Genomic DNA, 14028 nt, shown 5'->3' on the forward strand with positions numbered 1-14028 from the left:
TAGGGAACATGAGACACGTCTTACGTGCTTACATCTTGCAACTAGGATAAAAATAATCACAGTCTTATTTTCGCCGGAACGGGCATTCATAATAATTTTTATTAAAATACATAATTCTTATGCTTCTTTATTTATTATATATATAAACAAGGCCCAAGGACAAGCATTAAAATACTCAGCTGTAGGTTCACGGTACAAACGTTTCTCTCGCGGCCAACTCTAAGAAGCCTATTTATGATTCAATAATGTGAATAATCTGACGCTGTTGCTTGAAGACAACGCGACAAAAAAGATTGTATATAAAGAAATATTTTAATATGATTATTAAATACATAATTTCCTTTAAATAATTCTTATCTATTTTCTTTTCGTTTTGACTTATTTTTTGCAATATTAACATCTATCTAAAAATTCAATTACTAAAGACATATATCTGGATAAGGACAGATATATTTGTATTATAATATATATAATATATATATTATATTATATATTTTATATTATATAATATAATAATAATATATGTAAATGATATCTCTCTGGCGATATTACAATATAACTTTGTTTGTTTAATTTATAAACATTACTTTTACGAAATTAATTTATTTTAATTTAATTTAATATAACATTATAATTATATTAATAATAAAAGTGTGTAGTATTTAATACGAGCTAAATATCATTGATCAATTACAAAATAGTGATTGTATATCTACTGTTGCTACTCATAAATCGAGTGTTGTAAAGCTCCTAGTTAATTATTCAATATCAACTAACATGCAAGTGAAACTATTGATAAGTTTAATACGCTAATGTAATATAATGCGGATTACGATTTCAATCTATTTAGTTGAAACTTTTACCGCGAAGAAACATAATCATGAAGTTGTTCTGCCCTTCTAATATTTACCAAGAATCTTGGTTATTGTTGAGTATAACGAAATTATTAGGTAAGAAATTGATTAAATAATAAAAATTATAAAATAAATTATCAGAAAATATAAGATTATAAAAATTATTTTAAAGAAAGAATTATATTATTTTTTTTTAATTTACTTTCATATCAGGTTTTGAATATCTTTTCTTTACAGGTTTATATCCTATCAAATTTTTCAGAATTGCATTTCCAAATTATTTATATGTATCTATACTAGTGGCGCTTTATTGGTTTTGTCATTGGCAGTTTTTATATTATATATTTGACATGTTTGATAAATTTCGTTCTATAAATGACACGTTTTTACTTAGATATGTTCGAGTTTACTTAAATGTACTTTCGTATCCTATAATAATAATTTCAAGTATGTACAAATGCTCAAAAGTAAAAGAAGCATTCGAACAGTTAGATACCGTTGATGAAAGCGCAAAGTTCTTAAATATAGAGATCGATCATTCTTTATGTATGAAAAATGATATTGTTAGAATAACTACTGCGATATTTGTAGTACTAACTTGTAATTTAATGGATTACTATGGATTATTGGATAACGATTCAAGCTTTATATATCTTCTTATATGGGTAATTGATAGATTACCCGATTTTGTTTGCGTAATAGTAATATGTTCTTTTACTGTATTTATGTATAAAATTGAGATTAGATTTATACAAATAAATACGATATTAAATATTATTACAAAAGGAAAACATTTCATTTCTATCTCTGAGATGTCCGATATGAACAATGGTATGTTTCTATTGTAATAGACATTTTTGCAAATTATTTTACATTAAAACGAATGGTTTATGTTGAAATTTAGTTTCCAGATATAGATTATTAAAATGGCTTCGATTCGAATTACACAAAACAATGTCACTTTTAAATGAAGCATATAGTTTTCGATTCAAACTCATGACAATAATATACATTGGATATATATGTCTACATGTGTGTATCATCTATAACCATACTTTTAACACATTTTATGCACCTGATGTGATACTGAGTTTTACATGGAGCACCATTGATTTAATCAAACTTGTCTACTTAATTCATATATATGGCAATCTAACGCTAGAGGTAATTTAAAAATATTATTGTTCATATAAGTTAATTACATTTCCTTGTTATATTTTGATTTTTCAGCATAATTAAAGGAATAAATAAATAAAAATATGTATTAAACTTTATCCTCAAATAAATTTCAAATATTTTATAAGAATAGTAATCTTAACAATTTTTTAAATTCATGCGCTTGTATAGATACCAACTGATTAACAATAAAGTTACAAAGCACACCATCTTTTATTAAAGAAGTGGAAATATTCAACCAGTTACTCGTCGTTCACCGCTTATTCAACTATTTCAGTAATTCTATTATAATAATAAATACATGGTGGAACAAAATATATTCGTATTTTTACTTAAATGTCCTCTTTACAATGTTCTAATTTTTTATTATGACGTGTCTCGTCAGCGTGCATTAAGCGCATGCGCAATGCCACCTTACGTGGCATCGGCAGCAGTCACTATTGCAGCGAAATATATTTTCTTCATTTAGTGTAAACATTTGTGGAAATATTAACTTTTGTTATGGTTCAAGTACGTTTAATGACATAACGTAAGTAATTTATATTACAAAAACATCTTGTGAATTACTCATTCGAAAGACTCGTTTATAAGCATTACTCTGTGCAAAATGGCTTATTCTATTTTGCTACTCTAAAGTAACATTTGTTAATAATTTACCACATAGACTGAAGGTCATTAAGTAATGAGCGTATAAGATTCATTTAAAATCAACGTCCAATATGATGTACGACAATCACATATTTAATTTTGTATAGGTTATCTTATGTCTGTCAATATGTAGCATATTTTGAATGTCTATCTTTAATTTATGAATTTGTAATTGTGCTATGGAATGTGTCACTTATAACATTACGCAATCTTATTTTATGCATTAAAGTTATATGTTTCATAAATATAAGTCTGTTTATTATTTTTAGAAAATTTAATTTTTCATGTATGCTTTAGAGACATTAAAAAACTTACGTGTTAGAAAATGACTTAATTCGGTTTTTAATAATGATGAGATCATGTATTCTCTGAAATAATTAAAGTTTTTGAGATAATTAAAATAGTAAAATTATAGTATAAAGAAAAACATTTACAAAAATAATTTGTTCTCTTTTTAGGATCAAAAATGAATCCACAATATATACAGCAACAACAGTCACAACAACAACAGCAACAGTCACAACAGCAACCTAGTTATTTCTCTGGTCCTCCAACTTCATCTCCATATGGAGAAGTAAATTCTAATGTTCCATCAAATATGTTAAAAAGACCCCCAATGAATTCACAATTATATGCTTCTCAAAAAACAATGCAAGGACCTTCTCTTACTAATTTACATCAACCTCAAGCACCATATTATGTGAATAATATACAAACACAAGGTAATATGATTTATTCTTATTCTTCTTTGTTAGAATATATTTATTTTTATAACAAAATAACTTTTGTTTAGGAAATACTCAATATGAATTATCTACAAACAATCCACATATACCACCTCCAGGAAGTCAAAATAATATAGTTAATCAAATGTCAAATATGTCTTTGGGAGATCAACAAAGACCACCATCTGTGGTAATTATACAGTTTATATATGACATGAACATACTTATAAAGTACTTGATGCATTAATTTTCATTTCATATCACAGCAAAATTTCCCTCCACCACCTTTACCTGGAAAGAGCAGTCCAACAATATCTACACCTTCAAATGTGAATGGTTTTAATAATTTATTAGAAACATCATCGGGGAGTGGTAAGAATAAAAAACTCAATTAACATTCACTAAAGTTAATAGAAAATTAAATTTCTTTTACTTTAACAGGTTCCACAGGGCAAACTGATCCTGGTGGAAAATCTGGATCAGCTATTTCTGGACAGAATGTGCAAGAGCAAAAAGCAGCTTTAAAAGCTTCTACACCACAGCTTACTGGTCTTCCATTTTCAGGACCTTCTACAGGGACTACTTCTAGCCATTATTATGCTGGACAAACTTTGCAATCTGAACAAGCATTTAATGCAGGATTGTCTTTAAATCAACATCAACCTGGTCAAATGAACGTTACTGATACATCTGAACAATCGAATTTTCCCAAGCCACCAATGGGGCAAAGATCTACAGTTCCACCATTACAGGGGCAACAAAATGTATCTAGTTTATCTTTAACTGGGCAGCAAAATCTCTCTAACCCAATAATACCGGGTCAAACAAATATATCAGAGCCTCCATTATCAAATCAACAAATACATAACAACATGCTCATGCAAGGTACACATGGACAACAAAATTTAATAGGGCCACCAAAACAAAATTTGTCAAATCCACTGTCACAAACTCAACAAACATTGTCTGGTCCTCCTATCTCTACACCACCCTTACCAGGACAACATTATTCTTCATTACAAGGGCAACAAAAATCTGGTCATTCCTTTGGTCCTTCGCAAATGAATCAACAGAACATACATCCACCTCCAATACCAGGCCAACAAAGTGGTGCCCCACCTTCATTAACAACTCAACAGGGCTTTAATAGGCCACCATTATTAGGACAACAAAATTTACCAAATTCACAAATGCCACCTCCATTACCTGGCCAACCAATGGGACAGATGATAAATTCTGGTACAAGTTTACCACAATCTGGGCAAAGACCATACACATCTGGACCACCAATGCAAGGACAACATATGGGAAATCCTGTAGGAGTTAGTCGTAGCTCACCCAATGCAATGCCAAACTATCAGCATACAGGATATCAAGGCTATAATAATGTACGTTGTTTCTGCAAATAATAATTATTAAAATTACTAAAAGTTATCTATTATAAATCTCTTTTCTTGTTTTAGGATATGTATAATGCTCAAAGAGGTTCATATCCAGGTATTTCACCAGGTGTAACGAGTGGATATCAGCCAGGTATGCAACCACAACAAAGTAGACGTTTAGATCCTGAACAAATGCCAAGTCCGGTAAGAAATTAGATATGAAATTGTTATAACTTACAGTTTGGTTCTTTAAGATAACCTCAAATATATTTTTAAAGATTCAAGTAATTCAAGATGATCAACGCGTAAAAGGTGGTGTATTCTTAACAAATCAAAAGGGATTGGTTCCGCCATTAGTAACCACCAAATTCATAACACAGGATCAAGGAAATGCATCGCCTAGATATATCAGATCTACTATGTATACTGTTCCTACCACAGCAGATATTATAAAACAAGTACGTTGAATAATTTATGTGTACGTGAAATCGTTAACTTAAGTTTATACAGGACTCAAAATAATTTTCCTTTCCAGACGAATGTTCCATTTGGTCTAATAGTAAGTCCAATGGCTCGTATAGCGGAAGGAGAATACGAACCACCTATTGTAGATATGGGTGAAATTGGTCCAGTGCGTTGTGTGCGATGTAAAGCATATATGAGTCCATTTATGCAATTTATTGATGCAGGAAGAAGATTCCAATGCATGTTTTGTAAAGCAACAACTGAAGGTACAAATTTATTTTCTTAGCATATTTTACTTGATACAATTGTTAGTCTTTTTTTGTTTTGAATTTAGTTCCAGCAGAGTATTTCCAACATCTGGATCATACTGGACAACGTATGGATCGTTATGAAAGACCAGAATTAATGTTAGGAACATATGAATATATTGCTACTAAAGATTACTGCAGAGTAAGATATGGATTAAAAGACTATTTTATTGTAACACTTTCTATTACCTTAATCTTGAAATATTCATTTTAGAACAATGCTTTTCCAAAACCACCAGCTATTGTGTTCGTGATTGATGTATCATACAACACAGTTAAATCTGGTTTAGTTAATTTATTATGTATGCAAATGAAGTCAATCTTGCGACATTTACCCGTTGACGCTGGTCAATCGAAAACGAACATGAAAGTAGGATTTATAACGTACAATAATACGGTGCACTTTTACAATATTAATTCCTGCCTTGCTCAACCACAAATGATGGTTGTGGGGGACATACAAGACGTTTTTATGCCACTTCTTGATGGATTTTTATGCGATGTCGAAGAAAGCGAATCTGTTATTGATGGTTTAATGACACAAATACCAGCAATGTTTGCAGACACACGTGAAACAGAAACAATTCTTGCACCAGCCATCCAGGCCGGATTAGAAGCATTAAAGGTATCTTTGCAATACACAGTATGAGATAAAACAATTATGAAATATATCAACCAATTATAATTTTAATAAAAAATCTTAAGGCTTCAGATTGCTCTGGGAAATTAATGGTTTTCCATTCTTCTTTGCCCATTGCTGATGCACCTGGTAAACTGAAAAATCGTGATGATCGTAAAGTACTTGGAACAGAGAAAGAGAAAACTGTATTAGGTGAATTGGTTTCATTACTTCTAAGTTAATATTATGCCCAATTTATAACCAAAAAATCACTTTCCTTTTCAGCGCCGCAAAATAATGTTTACAATAATCTAGGTCAAGATTGCGTAGGTGTGGGTTGTTCTGTAGATTTGTTTGTTTTCAATAATTCATATGTGGATCTTGCGACAGTAGGACAAATTGCCAGATTAACTGGTGGAGAAGTTTATAAATATACTTATTTTCAGGTAGTAGTAGTAAGATTAATTTAATATTGGCAAGTAAAAAATGTATACCATGTGAAGTTTTGTATTTTTTAGGCTGATATAGATGGTGACCGTTTAGTTTCGGATGTTATTAATAACATTAGTAGACCAATTGCATTTGATGCCATTATGCGCGTACGTACCTCTACCGGTGTTCGTGCAACTGATTTCTACGGTCACTTCTTTATGTCAAATACTACAGATATGGAATTAGCTAGTGTGGATTGTAATAAGGTAAAGTGTTGTTGCAATTTAATTTTGTATTTTATTACATATTTTAAAAGTTAATTTCTACATTTAACATTTCAGGCCATTGCTATAGAAGTGAAACATGATGATAAACTAACAGATGATGAAGGTGTATATATTCAAGCAGCTTTGTTGTACACTTCCTGCAGTGGAGTTAGGAGATTACGTATTATTAACCTTAGTTTAAAAACGTCGTCTCAAATGGCTGAATTATATCGGACTTGTGACCTAGATGCTATCATAAATTATTTCTCTAAACAAAGTGAGATAAATCATTATTATGCCATGATAATCTCAAATATATTAAATATTAGTTTATTAAACCTAATTATTATTTCAGGTGTGTTTAAACTAATTGAATCAACTCCAAAAACCGTGAAAGATAATTTAATTTCAAGATGTGCTAATATATTGGCGGCATATCGAAAACATTGTGCTTCTCCATCAAATGCTGGTCAATTAATATTACCAGAATGTATGAAATTACTCCCACTCTACATCAACTCGTTATTGAAAAGTGATGCAATATCTGGAGGTACATAATTTTGTTCCTAATTCCGTACGTTTCACAATATGGTCAATACTATAAATTCAATTTTCTAGGTACTGATATGACTATTGACGATAGATCTTTCGTTATGCAAGCAGTTGCAACTATGCCAATTTCTATATCAGTTGTGTATATCTATCCAAGATTACTTCCTTTACACGATATTGACCCTCAAGATTCAGAGTTACCACAAATATTGCGCTGCTCCATTGATAAATTCACTGATGATGGCGCGTACTTACTGGGTATGATTTCATTTATCAATTTCTTAATAAGTTTTCAATTTTTAGTTATATCTATTTTTATTTTATATTTTACATTTTTAGAAAATAGTATCCACATGTTCCTGTGGTTAGGCCTGGCACTTTCTCCACAATGGGTACAGGCAGTATTCGGTGTCCCATCAGTAGTTCAAGTTGACACAGACTGTACTGCACTGCCAGTATTAGATACTCCACTAAATAAACGGATTACCGATATCATTAATCGTGTACGTATGGAAAGGCATCGTTGTATGAGGGTAAGTAAATTAAAATTTATGAAATGTACTAAAAATGTCATGAAACTCATGTTTTATTAAATCTTTTCAGTTAACTATAATAAGACAACGTGAAAAACTAGAAATGGTATTACGTCATTTCTTGATTGAGGATAGAGAAAACGATGGAAGCCCGAGTTACGTTGATTTCCTTTGCCATATGCACAAAGAAATAAGAACACTTCTTAGCCAATAAAATGAATATTAAAGAGCAATCAGTTACCTTATGTTGAAACCCTAGCTTGCTACATGTTTGTGACTGTTGTCATGTTATATCGAGGGTCAGTTAGATTATTAAAATGAAATTCATTCAAAGCTCAATGGAAAGCATAGGTTGTGCGTGCATTCATATGCATCATGACAAAAAAAAAATGTAAAGCAAAACTTAACATATATTTGTAACATGATACCTATAAAAGGGCAATGAGAACTTTACAAAATAACTAATCATTCCGTGGAAAAGAATGATGTATTTGACATCATATGAAAACATCCGAATGCACTCATACAGTGATTTATACATGAATTGTAAACGTAAACTTGTATTATTACATTTTATTTTAACTAGCTCATTAATGTTATCATTATGTTAAATTAAATAATAAAAATGTATTAAATCATTATAAATTTATATATGAAAACAATATCTTGTGTTAATTGAATAATACTACTGCAATGAAAACTATTTGTATGTTAATACTATTTTACTATATTATATATTACAATCTCAAAAATGTTTTACATTTGAGAGTGCATATAAAACAGTTATATGACATTTTTTATTATATTTTAATTTCCACTTTTAAATATAGCGTTATTGTGAGTTACGTTTAATAAATTTCATATATGTACATTATCAATGCATTTAATTTAATTATTTAATCATATAAACAAATATTTAGAAAAATATATGTAGAAACGACTAAAAGCTATAAATAAATATATATTTCTATTTATATATCATTATATTTTGTAAATACTTGAAAATTTTGTATTTCTTTCTAAATATGTTTCGAAGTTATCCAAATTTACGGATATTTTATTATTCATCCTTTTTATTTAGTGTTGTCACAGTCATATAAATAGATCTCGATACTCGCTAGAAAGACTCGTTCGAAAATTAAGTCGTGAAAAATCACCATGGAACACAACAAAGTCCTCGTTCTTGCAAGACAGACAGAAATAAGTAGAGTGTCTCTTCATAGCATGTCATGAATGCGCAGAACATGAGCCTTCTTGTTTTCCATGTTGATTGTTCATAACTCTATCGTGTCTAATGCACTGTATCTTTATATCTCTATGGTATAATCAAAGATGAATGAGAAGATCATCAATACAGTCTTTTCGATATCTACGTTCTACATATTTCACTCTAAGCTTTTTCCTGTAAAATCATTACGTTTCTTTCTACTTAACTTAACTATAAAGTTTATCACAGAGTAAACGCATTATAATGGATTATTCATTTTATATCTTGAAAATATGTTCTCTATTACTTTTGGAATGAAACTTTTTGTCAGAAATCGGATGCCACTTACTTCATATTGATTGAAGTTTCTCATGCATTTTATAAATGTCAAGTAAAACATTTTTTTAATATGCTTATATTTTACTTATATTATTTAAAAATAAATATTTTTTCCAAGTGAAGGGGGCGGGATGATATTGGTTGCCTTGTCCTTCGATGTCCCTCGATCGCACGATCGATTACCTTGTTGTCACTCGATAACAAGTGTATTTATAAGTAATAATTGTTAAATTATAATAAGTACACATTCGTTGTAATTAAAACAATGTAATGTTAAATTTACGTTTCAACTTGATTTTACCTCTATAATAAATACGCATTAATTATAACCTGTCATTAAAATTTGTATTATTATCTTGTAGATTATCTTATACATATGTTAATTGAAAAATATGTTAATATCAGTTTTGTAAATAATTATACTAGGAAATGATATAAATATTTATGCAATGATTGAATGAAAATTATTTGCATTATTATTAATAAAACATTAATTGAAAACATAAAATACGATTTAACATGTTTTCTAAGCATGTATATTTTGAATTTGCACATTGAGGATATATTGAGGATTGTATATATTTAATTAACAAATATTGTCAAATTTTGTCAATACCACCTGACAAAATCCGCAATCACTTAGTTGCCAACCCAATATAATCTTTAATAAAAAAAAGTCTCTATTAGGATCAACTATTCAAATCAACTTTCAAGATCAGCAAAACGAAATTGTGTAAACCTTTTTTAACCAAGTATTTTGCTAACAATTGTTACATTAGAGCCGCATTGGCTTAATGGACTAGGCTTAACTTCGTAATCGAGAGGACTTCGGAGTTCAAATTTTAATGGTCCAGTCAATTTTCAGTAGTTTTTCTTACCAAGAGCTCATTGGTGAACAGTGTAGCCATTGACTATCAGAGGCCTTCATTCTCAATGTCCACTTTTGACTGACATTTTTAACAGTGCCGTAGACTTCGTCCCTTCCTATTCGTTTCCGAGTGTAATCATTAACATCAAAGAAATTATATTTATATTTAAAATCTTTTTCTGATTTAGTTTGATGTGATATATTTACATAATTTTAAACACAATTGTACACGATATCAAACTTAAAGTAATGTTATCGTTATTATTTATGGATTCTTTATACATAGTTATTTATAGGTTATTTTTGGGTTATGTTGTTCTATCAATATATCTTAATTAGTTATTATGTATTAAATGAACATTAAAAAAAAAATAAATAAATGATTATATACTTTTTATTTACGTTAATTTTGTCTTTTATTTGATTTCAGAGATTTATAAAATGACAAAACGAAAACTAAAATCTGATAATGAATCAAGACCAAAGAAAAATAAAACAGAAAATAACAATGATATATATAACAATATAAAAAATAATAAAGATAATAAACTTAAAATTAAAAAGACAGCAAAGGAAAAAAGTGAAGAAGTTGTAACAAAAGATGGCAAAGAGAATCATAATATCAACAATATAAATGGGAAATCCAACATGGTAAATAGCAACTCTATGGAAAAGCCAAATTGGCAAGAATTTAAAAAGAAAAAGAAAGAAATTAGAGAAAAATATAAAGCCAAACGTTTCAGTAATATTTATGATATATCGATTGTAACAAAACAGCTTGGTGAAAAATTACGTAGGGTTGACTGTTCAAAACTGGAACGTAAAAGATTAATTTTAAAGGCACATGATTTACTAAAAACTAATTACAATAAAATAATATTTACACATGATATGTCTCGTATCATTCAGTGGATCTTCAAGTATAGTGACGCAGAGATTCGACAGGCTATTTCTAAGGAATTGAAACCTTCATTTTTGTCTATGATTGAATCAAAATATGCAAGGAATTGTATAAAAACAATGCTAAAGTATGGATCTCAAGAAACTAGGCATGAAATTATTTCTACTTGTTATGGTAATATAGTAAGATTCATGAGTCATTCTGTATCTGCTCCATTATTGGAACTTATGTATTCAACATGGGCTACAGAAATAGAGAAGAGATACTTTAAACAAGAATTTTATGGTGACATGTATAAACAGGCTAAAGATAAAAAAATTAAGACTTTGTCTGATACTTATGTAATTGCAGAAGATATGAAAGCAGCAACATTGTCTGCAGTAAAAGGAAATTTAATGAGAATATTAAATAAGAAATTTTTAAATTCCACTCTTTTGCACTGTGTCCTTTTAGAATTTTTAAATAATTGTTCTCTTGAAGATAAAAAAGAAATAATAGCTATGTTAAAAAGTTCGATAGTAGAATTGTCTCAAACAAAATTTGGTTCACAAGTTGCTGTAATATGTATATGGCATGGCTCAAACAAGGACAGAAAAATCATTATGAAATCTATTAAAGGTAATATAAAAAATATTTCAATGTCTGAGTATGGATATTTGATACTATTAGCATTATTTGATTCGGTAGATGATACTGTTTTAATAAAAAAAATTATATTCTCAGAAATACAAAATGATCTGACAGATATAGCATTAAATGATCATGGAAAACATGTAATATTGTATTTAGTAGCTAGAAGAAATTCCCATTATTTTGCTCCCAGTATAGTGAAATACTTGGAGCAAGGGGACAACAATGCAACAAGCAAAAAACCAGCTCATATAAGAGAGAAAGAACTTTTAGATTTAATTTCTGATTCACTTCTTGAATCTGTAATTATAAACACGCCAATTTGGATGTCCAACAGTTCTATTGCAATGATAACATTAGCAATACTGAAAGTAGGTACTAAAGAAAAATTAGAAAAAGCCTTCGAAGCTATCACTATATTTATCACAGACTTAAAATCAAAGATTAAAGAAGGAGATGAAGAATATAAACCTATTGAACATGCCGGTTTACATATGATGTTAAAAAAGCTAATACAGAATGATAAAGAGTTGCAAGAGAAAGGTGAAAGTACATTTGGAAAAATATTAGTTAATCATTTAGAAACAAATATTATAGAGGAATGGATAGAATGCAATAGAGGATGCTTTTTGTTTGTATTATTACTAGAAAATGGAACAGTGCCCACTGTGAATACTATACTTTCTAAGTTAAAGCCAGTGATGAATATTTTGAAGTCAAAATCAAATCCAGGTGCCAAAATCTTGTTAAAGAAGTTAAAATAAATGAATTATTTATATAATGTTCAATTCTGGATAATTCAGGGACCGATTCTTAAGTCTGAAAATCGAGTTTATTGTAACAATACTTAAATAAAATACAGAGGTAAACAACAATTAATGATAATTAATAACAATAAATAATAATGAATAACAAAGCTTTGTACAAGATCTACCTGAAAATCGACAATCGATTTTCCACGTCCTAAACTACTTCTCTGTCAATCTTCAATACTATAAATAATAATTTCCTTCTTGTAACCGTGTCTATTTCTAATGCTCGAAATACTTTTTCTTCTCTAACCGTCCGTCTGTGTAATGACTTTGGCAAATCGGTTATCTGTAACGACAAATAAGGTCGTTATCCGTTAAACAGAGTAGGCTTTTTGTTTATCCGCGTTTGAACTCTTAGAGAGTTAACATTTATGTAGATAAATAATGAGCAACAAAGATTGTACTAAGTTGCAAAAATAAAAATTATAAATACTAAATCATGTTTTGATAGAAATTATAAGGATGTTTAACATGTATGAGTGTACGTTACTGAATTTCATTTATAATATAAATATTAGTAATAATTCCTTTTTTCATCTTTTAAATTTGTTAACATATATAAATAATTATGTAAAAATTATACATAATATAATGTATAGTTGTTACTTACGTATTATATATTATTTTATTACACTTACTTGTACCTACCTATACAAATGCACAAGTATATGTAAATTTGTGTTTCAAATGCAAACTTTATTAATTTTATTTATTTAGTAAAGTTACTCCATTATTCCATTATCATTTGAAAGGAAAGGTTTTCTTTTCTTCTCCAAGAAGTATATAATAAACAATTAATTTCTTTTTCTGAGGGAACTAAATTTAATTATTGTGCGATTTTGTTATTTCCATATCTGTTCATATCGTATAGGACAGTTTTTTGTAGAACAGTACAATAAAATAGGTTCTTGTATAGACTAGCCTGGAATTAAAAAGAGCAGATCCCTAACTTTATAAGTTTTTGTATATGAGAGCATGGAACGCTTTCAACACTTGGCAGCGGGTGCAGCATCTGGAACAACTAAACTGCAACAACTTATACTTTTATATTTGACACGTATATTGAAAAGTAAATTTGTTTTTAGTTTTTTTTTTAATTCATTAAAAAGTTGTGTAACTATCAACGCTATCTATAATATATATAAATATCATGTCCTAAATATTATTCATGACTGAAAAATTTCAATGTTATTAAATTTTTTATTGAAAAAGGAATATTATAGTATAATTTTAGAGTTTACAAATGTATCTAATAATAAAAAAATATTTATATTATATAATATTCATTAAACATTAGTTAGATATAAAATA

The 14028-nt window shown here is 28.8% G+C and overlaps 3 protein-coding genes across 3 annotated transcripts; all 3 read left to right on the forward strand.

Moving 5' to 3' along the window:
• Window positions 1-606: 606 nt before the first annotated feature.
• On the forward strand, window positions 607-2553 carry LOC110119748. The gene is made up of 3 exons (XM_048411085.1): window positions 607-950; window positions 1092-1685; window positions 1759-2553. Exons 1-3 carry the CDS (start codon window positions 881-883, stop codon window positions 2025-2027), a joined length of 933 nt encoding a protein of 310 aa, XP_048267042.1. The 5' UTR covers window positions 607-880; the 3' UTR covers window positions 2028-2553.
• Window positions 2417-8193, forward strand: LOC100642413 (protein transport protein Sec24C). Its single transcript, XM_003399484.4, has 18 exons — window positions 2417-2559; window positions 3137-3400; window positions 3472-3593; window positions 3670-3775; window positions 3845-4791; window positions 4867-4989; window positions 5064-5243; window positions 5321-5516; window positions 5585-5700; window positions 5773-6183; window positions 6264-6390; window positions 6463-6623; window positions 6696-6875; window positions 6951-7152; window positions 7231-7425; window positions 7494-7685; window positions 7767-7960; window positions 8031-8193. Exons 2-18 carry the CDS (start codon window positions 3145-3147, stop codon window positions 8172-8174), a joined length of 3852 nt encoding a protein of 1283 aa, XP_003399532.1. The 5' UTR covers window positions 2417-2559; window positions 3137-3144; the 3' UTR covers window positions 8175-8193.
• A 2160-nt stretch (window positions 8194-10353) lies between these two features.
• On the forward strand, window positions 10354-13191 carry LOC100642859 (protein penguin). The gene is made up of 2 exons (XM_003399487.4): window positions 10354-10620; window positions 10805-13191. The coding sequence occupies exon 2, from the start codon at window positions 10816-10818 to the stop codon at window positions 12667-12669; it is 1854 nt and encodes a 617-aa protein (XP_003399535.2). The 5' UTR covers window positions 10354-10620; window positions 10805-10815; the 3' UTR covers window positions 12670-13191.
• The last annotated feature ends 837 nt before the right edge of the window (window positions 13192-14028 follow it).

Source organism: Bombus terrestris, chromosome 12 (assembly GCF_910591885.1).
Source record: "Bombus terrestris chromosome 12, iyBomTerr1.2, whole genome shotgun sequence".
In the NCBI taxonomy this organism is placed as follows: domain Eukaryota; kingdom Metazoa; phylum Arthropoda; class Insecta; order Hymenoptera; family Apidae; genus Bombus; species Bombus terrestris.